The sequence below is a fragment of the Branchiostoma belcheri genome, unplaced genomic scaffold, assembly GCF_001625305.1.
Source record: "Branchiostoma belcheri isolate BF01 breed outbred unplaced genomic scaffold, Haploidv18h27 scaffold88, whole genome shotgun sequence".
In the NCBI taxonomy this organism is placed as follows: Eukaryota; Metazoa; Chordata; class Leptocardii; order Amphioxiformes; family Branchiostomatidae; genus Branchiostoma; species Branchiostoma belcheri.
The window spans coordinates 767958-787870 of NW_017804553.1; the positions used below are offsets into that span (position 1 = coordinate 767958).

At 40.4% G+C, this 19913-nt stretch overlaps 1 protein-coding gene across 1 annotated transcript in view; it reads left to right on the forward strand.

Annotated features, from left to right (window-relative positions):
* Positions 1–15735, forward strand: part of LOC109487323 (chromatin assembly factor 1 subunit B-like) — a gene marked incomplete at its 3' end in the record, with an annotated part of 47769 nt that extends 32034 nt beyond the window's left edge. The window contains exons 2-11 of the mRNA XM_019791302.1: positions 9112–9217; positions 11521–11547; positions 11765–11879; positions 12237–12340; positions 12825–12921; positions 13080–13167; positions 13669–13838; positions 14207–14304; positions 14671–14818; positions 15318–15735. Coding sequence (XP_019646861.1) covers positions 9112–9217; positions 11521–11547; positions 11765–11879; positions 12237–12340; positions 12825–12921; positions 13080–13167; positions 13669–13838; positions 14207–14304; positions 14671–14818; positions 15318–15735 — 1371 coding nt within the window. The remainder of the gene's footprint in view (positions 1–9111; positions 9218–11520; positions 11548–11764; positions 11880–12236; positions 12341–12824; positions 12922–13079; positions 13168–13668; positions 13839–14206; positions 14305–14670; positions 14819–15317) is intronic.
* Between the last annotated feature and the right edge of the window lie 4178 nt (positions 15736–19913).

Here is a 19913-nt window from a genome sequence, read left to right on the forward strand (position 1 = left end):
GCGGGAAGACGGTATCTCCCACTTTTGATGCACTCCTGACGTCATCACGTTTCCGACTTCCGGAAAGTCAGCGACTGCATCACAAATCTGACGAAGGTTGACGGGATCAGCCGAAAATTTATGGTGAGTTCTCCTTATTGTGTTGGAACAAGTCAAACTCTTTAACTATGTATTCTACCAACACAGATGAGCTTTCATTCGAATATAATGTATACTAGTACTCTTTGCAGGACTGTTATTAGAAACACAACATTAATTTTCCTGGGCCTTACTACAATACATTATTAGGAACAAAGCTTGGAATCTACAACGATATTTGGTCCTGTTAGATGCTGCTTAGGCCACACCAATTTAATTTCTTGGTTAACGGATTCGCCCGCTTCGTTTTTTTCTGATTTGAAAATAAAAATTCAGAATCAACTACAAAATGCTTATATTTTGCCCTGAACAGTTGAAAACAGTCCTTTTCTTCCTAGTTGTTACAGTTATTCCATCTTCCAATGAAGTGGTATCATTAAAAGTTCAAAATTCGTTGTTTAAATTTTGAACCAGCCTGGTGTGTTGACTTCATGGCTCCTATCGTACCATTTTGGGCCATAATAGGATGCCTAGGCCTGTTTTTATTTTTATTTTTTTTTGGCCCGCCCGCTCCATTATTTTTCTAGAAAAATCCGTTAACCAAGAAATTAAATTGGTGTGGCCTTATAACCAAGAATCAGATTCTGATACCTCTTTCTATGAGTTTTTCTCCACTAAATCTGATGTTGGCCCCTCGAACTTCTTGTTATCACGTATTTGCATTCTAAAGTAGACGGTATTGAAAAAGCGATTAGGGTCACAATCAATGGGGCAAAACTCTCTCGTACTGAGCACTTTACAGGCTCAATAGTGTCAATTAGGAGTTAATCATCAATTGTGCATGTTCATTCAGGTCGCAATTTCCTCACCAAGGCACGGCAGTTAGCAGAAGATCAAAGGTAGACAATCTGAAATAGGATTGCCAGTTAAACAGTTAGCTGGTGAAGGGTGGTTATACTAGCCTCCGTAGCAGGCTTATAGAACTGGGGGTTTGGTGGTCTTCGGCTGTTTTCTGATCAGCCCAATTCTAAAAACAGGCGTAATTCAATCAGGCCGGCTATGTTGTCTTTATGCAATCAGAAAATAGCACATAAAAGCTCCCAAAGACCCTGAAGACCCCCAAAACCCCCAGTTTTTGGCATGCTATGGGGGCTGGGTTATACTGGCTATACAGATAAAGAAACACCTCTGTATATCTATTAGCTGTTGTGTTATACATACCAAAGGCAGTTATACCGACTACACAGATACAGAAACACCCCTGTATAGTTGTGTGGGTTCTTGTCAATTTGCCATTGCTCATTTGAAACCTGGAAAGCACCAATGGGATCAATATGTGCACATGGAAACTAGCTTTCTTCTAATTTAATGCTTATTGACTTCTCATTGTACATGTAAAGCTTGATATGCTGAATCAATTTCTTTGTTGGTTGTCAGAATTGACCTGCCATAAATATTTGATTTCAGATAGAATTAGGCCTGGGTGTTTTAGGTAGCTGTATTGCTGTTGCTAGCTGCCTTAGTATTTCATTCAGAATGTCAACATTAATTCTAGTTTAAAACGTACATAAGTTGCATGTACTCTAATTCACTTTGTCTTCATCGTAGTGAAATTTCGTCTGGGGAAAATGGACGTGTTCATGGAACTTTAATATTCAGTGGTGGTGAGGGGGAGGGGGGTCAAAGACAAATGATTTGTTGAAGATGATGATAAGTTTACTGGACAGAAATGACTGAGAAAACTGTGAACATAAAACTACAGTGAAAAAAATAATAAAAAAGAGTGGTTTGGTTTGGTTTGGCCCTCTACAGTAAATGCTGGGCCCACTACAGTTGATTGTCAGGACTGCTGAATGTCATTATGGGGGAAAATGCAATACTGGAAATTGTTCAACATAGACCATCAAAATGCCATCAAATAGTTACGTCCTTGATACTGGCAGTGAAGGGTCAAGGTGAAAATAACAGATCGTTACACACGTCAGATTTTATTGTCTGCACATGTTGGTGACATGAGAGCTACGTGACCAATTTTGTTACCGCAGATGATTTTAATCAGCGAGAAATGGCGGCTTTGTACTCCAGTCAATGTGGGTGTGCAGCCGTGGGCTTCAGACCAATTTAATGCATAAACTATAAAGATCTGTGTGGGCACAAACCTTTTACATCACCTTTACAACATCATCAGAGTTATAGTCCTGAAATAGTACTGTATGAAATTGCATTTGCTTTCTATTTGAATTTTTCCTATATTGTTGTGAAGTATATCATTCTGTGCTGCACATGTTGAAAGCTTAATAGATTGAAATGTTAACATTAAGTTTACTGTATTGAAAGAAAATAAAAAGGTGAAATGTTGACTGAATGGTGAAACTGTAAGAATATTAACACAAAACTGCACCACATTCACATTTTAAAACTCTAGTCTAGTCATCCATTGCAAGCTGAATAAGTTTGTAATGAGATTTCGACGGATTCATTGAAGCATCATCTATGGCAATAATGCTATTTGTACCTATCTTTGGAATGAAGCACTTCACAACCACGGATCAATAAAGAGCCTCTGATTACGGTTCAAATCTCACCACTGGGACCATGACTTTAATCTGGGTTCAATCAAAGGACTCTATTGAGTAACTCCGCAAAGGTGCCCTGAGGGCTATAGTTAGATCCATGAAGGTTAGAAAGGAATGAAATGAAATGTGGGCGACGTGAAGACTTTAAACACGTTGGAATCTTTTGAGACATTTTTTTCATCAAGACAGAAGAATTGTTTTAGTTGGTGCCATCCTCCCATGGCAGGGGCAGCGGCTCCGAATTCCTTCTCCACCCCTACCCCTGCCGAATAACATGGCATCTTCTACTCTACGACCCGAGGAATATTAATATTCATGAGCTTGCCTTATTTGGCATGACCCCATTTCTGACTTGGGCGGCGAAGGGACGTCACCCTCCCCGCCGGCGACTCCGCCGCCGCCCGGTGACGAGCCTGTTAACGCGTTGGGGAGGCCGTGCGGGGCAAAGTCACCGAGTTAACACCTTCCCCGTGCTCAGCGGGATCCGCGCGCAGCCTCCAGCACACGCTAGCGCCCCGCCGACGCCCGCAGCGGCCTGCATCGCAAAAGTTCTCTTCCCGAGACGACGCCATGTTTGTTTTTATTTGTCACTGAATAGCCGACATGATTGGTTCCGATAGCTAGCGCATCTCATAAATATTAATGTAAAGTGCGTTGAAGATTTTCTCTGTGATACGTGATTGGCTGAGAGCGTGTCCCTGGAATCGGGTCGCAGAGTAGAAGATGCCATGTTATTCGGCAGGGGTAGGGGTGGAGAAGGAATTCGGAGCCGCTGCCCCTGCCATGAGAGGATGAGTTGGTGCTTGGTTTGGTTGGTCTGTTCCTATAACAGTTTTTCAATGTCAAATGCCCACTGGTTCAATTTGTTCTTTGTGCAATATCAAATGTGCTTCACTGATTTTGCCTATCTGTAATGTCCATGCTTGCTGGTTGGATAAGACGGTTATCAGAGTGTCTTAACTACGTGTATGTATGGAATTTAAATTGGACGGGACTGTTTGAATGTGGCTTATGACTAATCTCCAAGCAGATCAAAGAAAGATACAAAGAAAGACAAAGACAAACTGGAAAGGGTACAGAATCAAGCTGCAAGATTCTGTATGAACAACTATGAAAGAGGTGCTAGTGTCACGGAAATGAAAAGAAACCTACAGTGGACCTCACTGGAAGACAGAAGAAAGATGTCCAGACTATGCATGATGTACAAAATGACTAATAAACTGGTGGATGTCCCAACTACTAAGTACCTAATACCAGCCCAGAAGAGAACAAGAAATAGCCATGCATTCAAGTACCAGAGTTATTAACCAAGGATTGAGGTGTTTAAGAATTCATTCTTTCCTAGAACTATCGCAGAGTGGAACTCGCTGTCACCAAGTACGGTAGGGGCATTGTCAATAGATAGCTTTAAACAATGTCTTGAGCTAGAAGTTCAAGGGTTAGGTGTAACAAGTCGATCGGTGTAATATAGCCAGCTGCCGCCGCGCCACGTGCCTGCGAAGCTGGTGTGGTACGCCGAAAGGCGGTTATACCGGCTATACAGATACAGATACAGATTCTAGGGGGGCAAATTACAGTATAGAATTGGCCAGGCAGTATCCATTGGCCAGAGAGGATCCATAACTTGGGTGGCATGTGAATATTGCCTGGTCAATTTGATACTGTCTTTTGCCACCCTAGGATCTGCTTGAAGATTAGCTTATGACTGGAGGTGGTTAAAAATGCTGTGCCAAGTGAATGGCCAGCAATTGTGTTGATGCTACGTACGTACACGTCCTGTTGTGATATATAGCAAGTGTCATGACATCTAGATTAGTACGTACAGTGGGCTGGGATTTGGAAAGACCTAGCCATGAAATTGCTTACCTTGGCCTAATGGCCTTTAACATATACCATTTGTCTTTATGGACTATTGTCCTAGTTTTCTCAAGTCATTCATTTTCTTTCATTTCTTAAACTATTAGTAATAGTATTACCTGCTCAAGTATATAATATGACCTAAAGGACCGTTCACATTTGCGTACGATCGTTGTAGGATCACAAACTGAAGGCGTTTTGGGGAAATTCATTCATGTGTCCTGCAAAATTCAGCTGCCTTGTTTATAGTCTGTTTTAGATCGTTGTTGCTGTTTGGTTTTGTCACAGCCTGCTTGAAAACTCTACAGCATCAAAATTGTACAATGACCTACACTGTATGATGAATGTGAACATGCCTCAACCAACACTTAGCAGTAAATTATTCCACATTATTCTGCAATCGCAGCGTAAAGATCGATTGAAACAACCGACTGGTTATCCACAAAGTGAAAGCCATGAAATGAATTATTGCTCTCTTCATAGTACTTGACACTTACGACCACGAATTTCCCTTGATCTAGCACAATTCCCCGATTGTCCCAGTTACGTCTAATCCATCTGTCTACTGTCATAATGTCTCATGTACTGTAAGAGCTAAGTCATGGCTTCTTGTAGAGAGTCATCAAATTGGATGAAAAAAGTTTAATACTCATACATTGTAATATACAGAAAAATTTTTTTGAGCATACCCAAGGACATTGTACCATAAGATGCCAAAGTGGTCGCTTTCACATTTGTAAGATAGGACAAGTCTCCAAGTGTAAGGCATGTACATGTAGTACATGTATACTAGCACCTGTGTTTGAATCATTCATAATAATGTAAAATGTTTATTGGGCCTACTACTCTTTGCTCTACTCTAGAGGTCAGGTCTCTCAAACATACAGGTTGTCAAACTGGCTGATACATGTAACCTGTTGGGTGAATGTTAAAAGACTCTTGGTTAGGGTGAGAAGGTTGTAGGGCTATTCAACAGCTGCTTGTGGTTAGTTTTACCAACTCGCCCCCCCCCCAAAAAAAGAAAAAATTCTGACAGCTTATTCTATGGCAGGTAACAGAAAAAAATATTTCAAGGCCTGTACAGCAGAATCAATTAGCCAAGAGGCCAAACATACACCCTAATCCAGCCTGCCTAAATGGCCCTAATCCTAATCCCCCAAAAGCCTTATGATTATCCAGCAAACCTCTCTACCATTCCTCAAGTCCAACCCTGTCCCAGTTTTGTCAAAAACTATTGCCATTTCACTCAGTAACAGCTGAGTGCACCAATAGTGGCTGGGTACATGTCAGCTCCAGGACAGTTAATGTTCTGCCCTTGTGGGTGGAGATATTGAATCTGGTAGTGCTTTATTGGCAGACTACATTACGGACAGTATATGATAAAAGCTGCAGATATGGTTAAATGTGCGTGACCAAGCTTAATGAGAAAGAGGTCAAGGAGGCACCAGAACTGTATGCAGGGCTTAGAAATACTAATATAACGTATTTCATTTCTGATTTCGGCCAGACCATATGTGTTTTGTAATGGTGAACCTATAAAATAATCTTATAGCTGACCAAATTGTATGTATTTGTTTTTTATCTGCATATTAGATATAATTCTATCCTTTTTTAATGTCACTGTCCCTGACTATTAAGTTTTGTATTCATCGCTATATTTAGGATTTACATCTAAAAACTTTACAAAGGCTGTCTCTTCTCATCTTTTGCATCAGAAGGTTTTGTTTGATGTAGCTTGTGATGTTAAAAGGTAATTGCAAGCTTTAGAGTCATATGACTACAGCTTTATATGTCAGCCTGTGTGCCATCCTCTATACCACATTAAAGAGGAAAAGCCAATAGTAACTACTGAGGATGGCTCCCTGGCTATTTATATATGGAAGTTTCTATTGAAAAGGTCACCTGTCTGTACCATATGGTGACTTTGCTGTTTGCCTCTGTCTGAAGGATTTTGTGCGGCAGCAATGTCTTTCATCTAACATCTGGTACTGAAGTGCCTTCCAATGTGTTTTGCCATATGTGGATGGCATCAATACATTCAAACATACATGTGCTCATTGAGGCTTGATGCTGTGTAATTCTACATGTACTTATATAGCTCTGGTGTCATCTTTTTATTGTATTTGGAGTTTTTGCTTTCATTGTGTCTGCTTGCTTGTGTTTCAGTAGTTATTTCATCTGGAGTTCTGGACACTAACTGTGATAGGTTAAAGTTTCCAGAAGGAAATTGTTTCAGCCATGAACTCCAAATACTGCAAAAATCCTTTTCCTTCTTACTAAGAAATAAAACTAGTACAAAACAATATATTTACTTATCAATTTTTTTTATGTTAACAACAAAGTTACTTGACTTTGATGAGTCCAATCTCCTGAGGCATTCAGTAGTTTCTGTTTGTAACGTTAGATTATCAGACATTGACTAAACCACAGTATTTAGGTCAGGCATATATATTATCCTTTAGGAAAGGAAGAGCCTAATGAATTCCAGTCTTATCTGTGAAAGCTGCTTTCTCTTAGTGCCCAGGGCTAGTCCAAATAGCTATCATAAAGGTCATTGCACGACTTGCCCCACTTTCTGAAAAAAACTAATGTCTGTTTAAACTTTGTGCTTCCGCCAATTTGGCAAATGGGCTACTACCCTGACATAACAAATTGCACAAATCGCCCAATATCTGCTTAGAAAACTCCTATCACTGCACACCCAGAAAGTCTGATGAAATCAATGGCCCGTTCCACAAGTCCATCAAAATAGGGGTGTTTTCTAAAATTATCTATGTCCTATGACAACTACTATGGTATACAAAAACAGTGTGCATCATCTCATCACACATACAACTGTACTAGCATACAACATGCCAAACTACGTACCAATGCAGCAAAGGGATTTTGAGTTATAGTTGCAAACGTATGAACACGACCAATCTCAATACTCTGCAGAGGTCAATGACCTTCTTCACGGAGTAATACAGTGTAAACCCACAAGCGCATGACCATGTGTACCCATTTTGATAATCCTCTTATTGTCACAGCACTGATTTAATTTGTTTCCCTTTTTGCCCTAAGTCCAGGAGAGCTCGTGATGTATGCAAGGGTTGGTAATGGCCCAGCAAAATCCTGATAACTGGATTTACCCAAACATCGCCAACATTTCATGTATCCTGGAGGGCAAAAGGGTCAAGCTGTTATTTGGATGTTATGAGGTCATTTTTATTTCTTGAGTGATATTCTTTATAGCTTGCATTATTCCTGAATAAAGGCTGGCTAGTCACAGTAAGTTCAAATATTATCACCAGGCTCCAGATGTTTTTATATTAATAGACTTACCATTACTGCAGCTGTAGTTTTGTAATAAAAAATGTTCAGTATCCCTGTGCAGGGCTCGAAATACCTCCTGCATATGCAGGTTAGAGTGGATACAGTTGGAAATGTGCAGGTATTTCTGATGTTTACCTGCACCTAACCTGAGTACCCTATTAGTACCTCCACCTGAAGTACAAAAAGAAATAATGGCAATGGTTTCTGAACAGTTTTTACATTTGATCCATGTTTTCTAAATTCTGAGTGAAAAACTAATTTTCAATGTTACCTGCACCAGTGTAGGTATGCAGAAAACAGAATTTTGAGCTTCTACAGTCATACCCCCACATTACTGTCTATAAGTATAACTCAACAGATTTCTGAAGTTTCTATGCACGACAGGTTTCCTCCTAAGGGCTTAAGGCAAGGCTCAGATCTCATTAGCATACAGATGTCTTTTACATCCAGATGTTGGCCTTGCTAAGCTGTTTTGACCTGGTATACGTCTTTATGCATGCATTGCAGCCAGTAGCTATATTATATGTTACTTGTAGGACCAAAGTCACTAGCTCTGTTGTATTGATGATATGCTGAATTCTGTTTGAGGGCACTTTTACCACGAGTGTGCTTTTACTCAAATGTAGAGGTCAGCATTAAAACTTAACATACAAATGTTAGCTCTTTAGAAGTCCCATTAATAAGACAGGTTTGTCCCAAGAGAAGCCAGCATACGAGTGAAATTATTCTCAGTATGTACTGTCCTTGGTGCTGATTCCTGTGTTGTTGTATATCATCTTCCATTCAGTAGACGTAACTTCTTCCTGACTTAACAGTGTTCTTGATTTAGGAATCAATATAAGATTGCCACATACTATTCCAGGAACAGCTGTCTTCCCTCTGAGAGGGTTGTATATTTGTTTCAAGCTATTTGACTCAAATGGCAGACTGGCTAGGCTAGTGCACACAAGATTGAGAGGCATTCCATTGTGTCCTTGGGAAAGGCACCTCACACAACTTCCGTCACTCAACCCATGTGTAAAATGGGTACCTGAGTATGGTTGGGTAGGTTCAAAGAGAGGGATGGGCTCTGACTTCCAATACTGCACTGTAGAAATAGTGGACTAACAACACACAGTGACTGTTCCTTTGGCCTCAAAAAGGCTATGGTACTACCTTATCTTCTACCATTTATTCCTTTATACAACAGTCTAGCCAATTAACAGGTTGTTTATTTGTTGACAGGTACTTTAGATTTGAGTCTTACATGTTATTTAACCATTGGAAACTTTGTTGTCCCTCTCAGCTGTGGGAGGTGAAGAGAGATGAGGAGGGGCGAGGTTATGTGGAGTTCCTGGCTAACCTGATCAGGCACTCCCGGCCAGTCAATGTGGTCCGCTTCTGTCCTACAGGTCAGTAACCTCTGCACTACACTACTGTAAAAAAAGGGTTCTAACCAGCGCCTGTTTTTTGTCAGTTGATGGAGCTTTGTGGCATGTGACGGAAAATTTTTAAACCAATATGTCAACCTTGACACTGGTAACCAATCTCACAATGAAATTTGCCTCTCAGAATGCTGGAAATTACGCTTTTGAAAGCTTCAAAATCTACAATTTTCCAGAGGAGCATGCCCCCAGACCCCTCTAGATTGCAAGCGCTTTGGGCACTCTCCGCCTAGATATGATCATTAACCTAGGGTTACAGGAAAACATTTAAAGCTGGCTGGAGCCTGTCGTAAACTGTGAAACTTTTGTGGTGGTTTTATTTTGTTACATGTTGTATGTTCATGACAACACGACTATCCCTTGTAATAAAGTTGAATGGCTACAGTACGACAGAATTTTTTCACAGAGAAAGCCTCCCTTTCCCACCTACCATGAAATAAGACCACTGCAACAGTATCAAGACTTACTGTATCACTTGGAGAAATATTTACGCCTTCTCATCTTGCACAATAAGTCTTACCCTTGCCTCCTAGCAACCTGTTTGCTTTGATCCAATGTTTCTCACAGCAGAATCCACCCACAGACACAGCTCATTGTGAAACCACAGATTAGATTCCAGACTTGTTAACTCCAGAGATGTACAGTTACTGGAGTAGAGCTTAATTGCCCTGAGCAGCTCCATGTAAATACCCTGCATGACGTGATCAGACCGGCACACCGGGCCATGCAAGTGACATTTCCATATAATGAGGTTATGGCATTTTGTCTGGCCTCCTAGCAACGTGGGTGTCATGTTATCAACAGTGTCGAGACACATCATTAACTAGGAATCCTGCCTGATCCCTCTGGCCTAGGAAATAAATGTTGTGTTTCCTGTTTCCCGACCGACCCTAGAAAAACCTGCAGACCCTAGCCTTTTTTGGGGGTGGACCCCTGCAAGAGACATGAATTTTAGAGCTGGTCGACCTTCTTCTGCTCCATGATCTGACACCTGAGTGATGAAACATTGTACAATCCTTTTTCCAACATTGACTTTGCAAATACAAGTGTCCTCATGCAAATTTTACTTTGTTAAACTGTATTGAATCACAAGAGATTGCTAAAAAAAGAAAGAAAAAAAAGATGATTCCTAGCTACCTACGGACCCTAATTTTTTCAGGACTGAAACAGGAAACACAACATTTTTTCCCTAGGCCTCACTGTGAGACATGCACAACATGTGCTTTGGCCTCACTGTGAGACGTGCACAACGTGTGCTTTGTTATGATCCATTGGGAACACTAGTTGTTGGAGTCAGGTGTCCTTGAGGCATCAACAGAGCTTTGATTATTAGAATTTGCATATGTGGGACTAATGATGTTTCAGGAACTGTTTTGAAACCGTGGCAACAAGATGTAAGGAGATGTTAGTGCGTAGGGGTAGTAGAATTACAGTGTGAAGTGTTTTAATTAGTTTGTGCATTAAGTTATATAATTACCAAGAACATTTAGCCAGCTTAGGTTCTGCTTTACACCTAACAGAAGCTGTCACTTAAATGTATTACTTTGTCTTTTTTTTTTTAGTTTGAAACAAAGGCCAGTATTACACACTGTTATTAGTGTTCCTAAAAGTACTTTTGATCATAGATATCATCATCTGTTTCAAACACCTCAATTCAATCCTTGGTTGATAACTCCAGTACTTGAAGGCAAGAATATTTCTTGTTCATTTCTGAACAGCAAATTAGATCCTTAGTGGTTGGTGCATTCATTAGTTTATTAGTCATTTTGTACATAGTCTGAACATTATTTTTGTTATGCCTTCAAGTTGGTAATAAGACAGCAGAGATTCCTAGCACTCCTGTTGCTTTATTGTAAATTATGATTGTAAGCAAAATGAAAGACAAAGATATTTTATCCCCAAATGATGTTATTTGTATACATGTATGCAATTATGGCTCTTGTCACATGTTTATGGTAAGGAGAGGGATGGGAACTTTATGGTGCCATTACATTGAGAAGTTACAGTTAAGGCTACAATTCTTGCTCTATAAAGTTGAAAAGGTGAAATTCTTACCCAGTTTTGTATGTTTGGGTTCTGAAGTGAGGGAGCAGAGATTGGATTTCACTTGACTGACAGGGTTTATACTTGTATACCTTGGACTCGAGGATGTGAATGCCAGAAATAATAATTTAGTAATATATGAAACATAAACCACGGTGTAAGTTTTCTGACACTTTGAAATATCAGATTTCTTGATTTCTAATGTCTGCTAATTTGTATTCATACAGGGAACATTTTGGCATCAGCAGGGGATGGTAAGTTTGATGAACAGTGCTTTCTTTGTGCCTTTTGATTTCTTTTGTGAGAACCCACAACCTTTTTATATCAGGGCGCAAAATACTTGTACTTTTTCTGCAACCATTTGTTTTCTTCACAACAGAAGTGACAAATTTGTAAAACAAATGGTTAAATAAAAGAACTTTACTATTCCAAATAGGAGTGTTGCTGTACTTTTTACCGTTCCTTCCCCAGAGTCAGTGATCTTCCTGTGGCGTCAGAAGGACCAGGACGATGGCTGTAACCCCTTTAGGGATGATGAGGAGGAGTCGGAGAATAAGGAGTTCTGGACCTGCTACAAGATGCTCAGGTTCATCTTTTTATTCCTGACTTCAACTTCTTTTTAACAGTCTTTGCCTCTATACAAAGAAGTCAATGACATCTGTACACTTATGTAGCTACTACCATTTTCCTAGAATTTTAAAAGAAACATACAATAACATAACATCTTGGTATGGATGACTTCAGTTGTTTGTAGTAGTATTCTACAATTTTAAAGCAGAAAATTTTGTTGAATGCTACACATATCTTTCATACATATAGGATGAATCACATATTTGACATTTTATAGAAACTACCACACTTCTTGAAAGTAAAGAGCAAACCCTAGTGAGGCCAATGTTTGTGGGTTGTTTAGATATTCATTGTGTGTGTAATATATCTTCAGAGGTCACCTAGAGGACATCTATGACCTGTCGTGGTCCCGTGATGGAACCTGTATCGCCTCTGCCTCTGTGGACAACAGTGCCATTCTGTGGAACATAGAGAGGGGTAAGTCAGGGTTGTGTGGCGTAAAGCAGAGCATTCGGCTCAGAACCAAGAGGTCCTGGGTTCGAATCCCGTCAAGTCACTAACCTTGTGCCTTTGGGAAAGGCACTTTACGTGACTTTCACTTAGCTCAGGTGAAAATGAGTATATGCCAGAATGATCATTACCATGATCATGGGCATCAAAGGAACACCAAACCAAACAACCAAGTCTTGCACTATGCTCTACATCCAACATAAGATAGAAGAAACTCCATGCCACCCAAATTTATTGTTCCTGTTCATATATTAAACCTTTAAAAGTTCCAAACCTAACTTGTGAGAGCAGAATAAGAAAATGTCTTTCCTACTTTTTAATGGCTACTATGACAAATTGTATAATTATATTATTGTATTTCCTCATTTTGCATGCTAAAAAGTTGCCATGATTTTTTACCTGTTGCATAATGATATGATGAAATAAATTCACATTTTTCTTTTATACATAGGTGAGAAGCTTGCCATATTCAGTGAACACAAGAGCTTTGTCCAGGGGGTGGCATGGGACCCCTGTAACCAGTTTGTTGCCACTCTCAGCACGGACAGGTAAGTAAACTCTTGGCAGAATGTGCCCTTTTCGTTCACATTGTCACACTAAGATGTTTGAAATAAGTATTTAAAGCTCTGGGTTTTAGCATGTACACTGTACTGTACACTGTTTAACATTGTGTCACCATAAAAGCTTACCATGTTGTTTCTTGTAGGATTTGTCGGGTTTACAACATCAGCACCAAGAAAGTAGTCCACCGGATCTCCAAGTTTGTCACCAACATTCCGCAGCCAGACGGCACAGTAAGTACAGTGCATCAGTGCCCCCTACTGTAAACAATGGGCACTGCAGGCATTACTGTATTACTGTTAGTGACAGTGTATATGTTTTGCCATTGTTACTTCAGGGTATGGAAGTATTGTTTTGGGTGGCTGAGCTGTGGGTTTGTGTGTCTGCTTGTCCAGGCAAAGTAGGTTGACAGCACATGGGTGGGGAAAGATTGACAAGCAGAACAACAGGGAGTTAAAAGAACAGACACAGGAAATACAATGTAACTCTGGCCAGGAGCCAGCAGTCAACATGACCAAAATCAGAAAGTCTAGGGTTGCATGAGGGACCCTCCAATACTTTCAGAACATCTGAAACCTCTGATTTCTTGCTGTAATCAAAATTCTTGTAATATGTACATGTACAATATAGCACAAGAAATCTATGTCTTACTACTGTTACAGTCCTTTGTTGTAAGTAGTACTGGTCTGTTTACTACGTTTTAAACATATCCTCATTCCTCTTCCCCACTCTAGACCAACAAGAAGGTGTCTCGTATGTTCCACGATGACTCCATGGGTTCGTTTGTGCGGCGCCTGACGTTCACCCCAGACGGAAAACTGATGCTCACACCGGCGGGGTGTGTCGAGATGGACGACAAGACGGTCAACTCCAGCTACATCTTCACTCGGACATCCCTCTCAAAGTGAGTCAGCTCTGTTTGTTTGCATCTTTCCTCTACACCCCATCTGATCAACCCGCTTTGAGACTCAGATTTAATTTTTGGTCTACCCAAACCATAACATTTGTCATAGCAACCCACCGATTACATTGAAGGAAACGTTAAAAGCACTGAGCCAAGCAAGGATATCTTTGCTATTGTCAGAATGTGCTATTTTTATCATTAAAAATCAAAAATTGAAATTAGTTGAGTGCATTTCTTGTTGTAGTGTATAATTATTATCAAAAGTAACAAAGCCTGCCTTAGTTTCCCCTGCACACTTTACCCCAATTTAGGGGTGTTGTGCAGTACCTAAACAAGACAAGAAACAAAACTTTGTATTTTCTCTCCAGACCAGTTGCCCATCTCCCCGGCCCACAGAAGCCCACTGTAGCCATACGCTGCTGCCCTGTGTATTTTGACCTCAGGAAAGCCAAAAATGGAGAATCAGGTCTGTTGTGTAGCTCTTATACACATGTTTCTGTGTGCATACATGTTCCTCCCTGAATTTTACTTGGCTTTGTTATGAGCACCATCTAGCAACAGCCTACTGTATTGCAAGTTTCTTGAAAAATGAATGACCTATACATATGTGTTTGTGTATGTGCTGTAACATGTACAGACACCCTGTGATGTTGGATTTAGCAATTTGGAGGGGCTGGTCACCATATATTTGTGTGTTTGATGATGAGTGAGAATCATCAGATCTGTAGTTTGTTAGGCTAGATCATGTATGTGAAGATGTGCAATTGTTACCTTTCTTGTTTGATCTTTGATATCTAAATTAGCATAAATCTGATTTGTGCTATAGAAGGAGAGTTGACCAAACCGGTCTTCGATCTCCCATACCGTATCGTGTTCGCGGTGGCGACGGAGGACTCAGTGCTGTTCTACGACACCCAGCAGACCGTCCCGTTTGCGCTCATCTCCAACATCCACTACCACAGGCTCAGTGATCTCGCCTGGTGAGTATCTAAGGCAGGCTTTTCTGTTTTTGAAGAACCCAGTACACTTACTAGGAAAGAGTATGAACTGGTGTGCTCGGCTATAAATGTGAGCTGTGGTGAAGCCACATTGCACTAGTAGCAACGTGAAAAAGCATCATGCTTCACTTCACCTTTACTCATAAAACATGTTTGTAGAATCTAAAGAAAGGTATTGAGACACTGTGAAATGTAGAAACTTTTTCTGTGTGCGCTTTCTTTTTACAGTGACCTCTTGCCACTAAATCACTGGAAACGATTGTGTTTTTTAGTTTTACTATACTACAGAACAGTTTCTACTTCAAACTTTAAACACTGTGAACACATTCTTTTCCCTTCTGCTGCAAAATATAACCAGGTAGATGCAAAGGTACAAAGGTAAATGCTTTATTCCTTCTAACCCAGAATGTTATTTTGGCTTTCTTTTATTGCAATGACTATTTTTCACCAAAGGGTTTAAATCACCCCCCTCCCTCCGCAGGTCAGAAGATGGTAGCATCCTGATGATATCATCCACAGATGGCTACTGCACCTTTGTGACCTTTGACCCTGACGAGTTGGGCACACCCTCCAGCCAACAGCCAAAGGTGGCCAATCAGAAGATAGAGGAAACTCCCCCAGCCAATGAAAAGCCTGAAATCGAGACAACCAATCAGAAGTCACCAGAGCCTGTGGTTGTCAATGGCAACCAGGAGGGAACAGCCAATAGGCAGCCTGCAGCAGTGCCAAAGGCCAATCCCATTCAGGTAAGGTCAGCAGGTGGTTCTAATGGGGCCAGAAGAATCGCATTCACAACTCTAACCAGCTCCAGCAAACCCAGCCAGTCAAGTAGCAGCCCACCTTGTGCCCCAAGTACCCACCCAGTCCCAGTTCCAACCAATCAGACCGCAGAGCCTGCTTCTGGATTGACCAATCAGGCAGCTCAGCCCACACCAACATCGACCAATCAGGGAGTGTCTCCATCTCCAGCCAATCAGCAAGCTTCTCCATCTACAGCCAATCAGGGATCAGCACCAAGAAGAATAGCCTTCACCACGCTGAGCTCTGGTGCAGACAATAAGCCCAGGTAGATGCAACATATTTTATACCATTTGTCAGACTAACATAAAACAATCAAGCACACTGACATACAAGCTTGCTCAAGTTGCTCTATTTTTTAATCAAAAGTAGCAGTAAGGCACTTAACTATGTTAGGGTATAGAATTTTCTTCTTACACAACCAGTAAGGTTCTCACCTGCTTACGTTTCGATGTCTATCAGACACCTTCCTCAGAGCTTCTGACTGGAGTTCTGCAACTCGCCGCTATTTAACGCCAAAGTAGGTGGCGCTTTTGCGGCGAGAATACAATCCCAAACGTGGCTGAGCTTGTATCCCCCCTCGGTTGTGTAAGAAGAAAATTCTATACCCTAAGTATCTTCCAACCTGATGAAATTATTTACGGGACTTAACTATGTTGTTTTTTCCTGTCCACAGTACTTCAGGCATTCAGCCTCGCCGAGTTGTCCTGACAACACTCCTAACCACCAGCTCTGCTACAAATCAGTCTGCAGGTAAGTTTTATCGCGCAAAATCCATTAGCTATTGTTAAAATGCTGTATCATGCTACATGTATATCAATCAAGTAAAGCAATAGAGAACATACAACTTCTGTCAGGTCATCATTTTACAGTAATGTTTGCTATTGTAAGGTTTGACTTCTTCTATGTGGAGACTGAATAATGAATAGTTCCATGTTCTGTTGGAATACAGTTAAGTTTGATACAAAGGCAGGTGATCAGTCAATTGTGTAGAATCAATTAGCTGTAACACAGTTGTTACAGATGCTATTGTCCTTTTAATTTCAGCCACATGTCCTGCAGCTGCACCACCTGTGCCACCAGAAGCATCTGGAAGTGGAAATGCCGAAGTGTCCCCTATGGAGACAGAGGTTACAAAGCCTTGATAATTGAAAAGAACATCCATTGTGCCTTTTCTCATATTTAACCTAAAAGTAATTAATCATTGACATTTTAATCACTGTTCATAAGATGCAAAATGACTGTAACTGCTGAAAATGTATAGAAAATAGTTTTTTAACATGTGGCGCTATGATTCCTTCCTTCAATTCCAAAACTCTGGAATAAAGTTTCCGCACATACAATTTCAAGTATTTTGTGATTGTCTTTAGACATAACTGGCAATGAAGTGTGAAAACTGAAATAGATTACTAATTAAAACTGTTTACTAAATTACCATAGAGCTATGATCACTTTGTTAGCTTTAAGATTTTCCCATGTACATATGAGGTGACTGTGCAAGTGTAGATTTGAAAATTTGAAGTAAACCAAGAACTTATCAATATTGTGTCATGTGAGTGATTATTTGACAGGCAGGCTTTGCAGTGGATTGCAGATTAGTTTGCTTTATTTTGTCAAGTTTAGTTCTGTTTTTACTTCTTGCTTGCATAAAGACTTCCAAATATAGCTCTGTTGTCTTTTCCACACTTTATAAAGCTGCTTGCACAGTAGTTTTTTTCACTAGTCACGAGTCAATTCTACAATCAGAAAATTCCTCTCGTACTCTGAGGATCACCAGGAAAGATTGCCAGTGGAAAAAGTTTGCTTTCAGAGAAGAAATTTAGTCACCAGCAAAATTAGTAAGCTTTTTTGTTATATAGTTAATGCTGCAGTACCAATAACTACATATAAGACTGCTCTTTCCGATTTCCCCATAACTGTCCTTTTATATTGCCTTCCAAAGCCTTCCAGAACTCATAGACTGTAAATAATCCTCTCTCCACAGATCCTATAATGCCCCATTGTTCAGTTTTATTTTGTTTCCAACTTTGACATATCTGCTGTTACAGGTACTGGAAACTCTTGGGAAATTAGGAAGCACACTGTGACTGTAAAGCTATCCAGTTGGTTTGATTTCTGGCATTCATTTGTATTACCTTTCCATTGCTGGAAGTCATGAGATTTGGTCATTACAGTGTGCGGAAAATTTCCAGGAGTTTTAGAGGCACAGTGTGGAACTAATTCCTTGTACTCAAGGCCAGTGTATTAAAAGCTAACTCTAGGGAAATGTTTCTGACTTTGAGAACTCAGTGGAAACTGTCAAATCTATGGATCTTAAATTGCAGTGGACCTGTAAGATTGGCTCAGTCCAATTGAAGTGCCAACAAGAGTACTCGAGCTCGTAGATCAGAGCTGAGAGCTTCTTCTTTCGCTCCGCGGGTTTCTTTTACCACAGAAATTGGCTTGTCAAGTGCAGCTCTCCTGTGGCTGAGTGTATCAGATTCCTGTACACTTGTGCGCTCACTTGGATGGGTGTGTTACATCTTGTTTCGCCACATTTCTTTCTATCAAGCAGCTCGTTTATTTCACGCTGTTCCTTTGGGCCCTGCCCTGCTGCACTTGGTGTTCAAGCTATCCCATTCTAGAGCCTACACCATAGTTGATAGTGTGGTTAGTGCTCTCTAGAAGTGGAAACATTTACTATTACAGTTAGTTTGCCCAGCTTTTTGGCAAGACCTTAAATGTGGAGGGGTTTCTATTTCAGAATCTATAGGAAATTTGAAATCTCCATTTTCTTAGCCATTGTTACATTCATTCACTGTCATAGAGACAAAAGCCAGCCAAGAAAGGGTTCCAGCTTTTTCAGACCAAGATAACACTTCTCTGTTATAGTCTTTATTCTCCAGATAAACATGTACATTTTGTAATAGTAATAACTTTGTACAAAAGGCAGTGATATACAAACATGTAGCATGTTGGACCAGTGGATACTAACACCAGGGTGACACTGGAAAATGATACTTTATGTTTCATATAAGAATATACATTTTAATGGAAACCAAGTACAAAAGTGGCAAGGTAACTGAATATAGATATTATACACATTGTAAAGAAGGCCTTAAAAGGTGATTGAAACTAGCTTTTCCAAGATATTCTTAGCTGCATATCACTGCAGCCTATTAAAAACCATATGAAATGTCTATTTTACATTGGATAGCAGAGTAGAATTTTCACTTGTTTCATCACAGGCTAGCCATTATAAACCAACCAGTATAATGATAATATATTCACGACGATTGTACCATAAAATGACTTAGAATTTCAATGGCACAGTTAAATGTAAGTGGACTATGTTCACCTTTGCGTGGCGCTTTGTCACGTATTTCCGACTCTTCGTCACGTCACTTCGACTCTGGTCACTATACATAGCTAATGCCAATGATATAGTTTTAAAAGCTATGTATTACATGGTTTTGACTACTTTATTTCAGTAGAAACTTTGCTTCACAGCATATACATTACAAGTAAAGCATCAAGTACTGTGACAGGGATATACCGACATTTGACACCAAAACTTTGGACAAGAACCTCTTTTGCATCTTTACATCAACTTTTTCTCTTCCTTGTGGGATCCATACTTTTTAATCAAGAGCCTCTTCTACTAGATTTTTTTACAAAGAACACCGGATTTAGTTCTGCCGTTGAGGTTCTATGTTTGACAGTTCAAGTAAATCTCTGTACATAAAAATACACTTGCATTGTTACTCACATTTTGCTTGACCAAGTTGCGTACTATCCACATTAGTTTAGGCCCAGTGCAGAGGGTGGTTTTGAGTATGGCGGACAGTAAAACACAGGAACTGCCTCCATCACAAGTAGGCTCACTGACACCATCAGTAGTTGTCACGGAGCTGCTACTGTTCACTTGGGTTTACATTGTCATAAATACGTCGGCTACAACTTCTCGTCGTCTGATGACATGTGCATGTACTGCTTTTGAGTTCGACATAGATTCCAAACAACACCATAGTATAGTACTGGGCTTTCATGGCCAACCGTAGTCTTCTTCCTCTATCGTGACCAGCTCAGGTCCTATAGTCCTTTTGTTAGGGCCGTATTTGAGTTTAGGGCCTTAGATACTGTCTGTCCTACACGTACATGAGAGGTATGCCATGATATGTGGCCACACGGTTACACGGACAGGGTTGAGGGGCTGTTATAATATTAACAACCCCAATGGGGACTTCATCAATGACATGTCTTCGTCTGGGGTAACCCTCTTAACAACCCACGAGGGGTA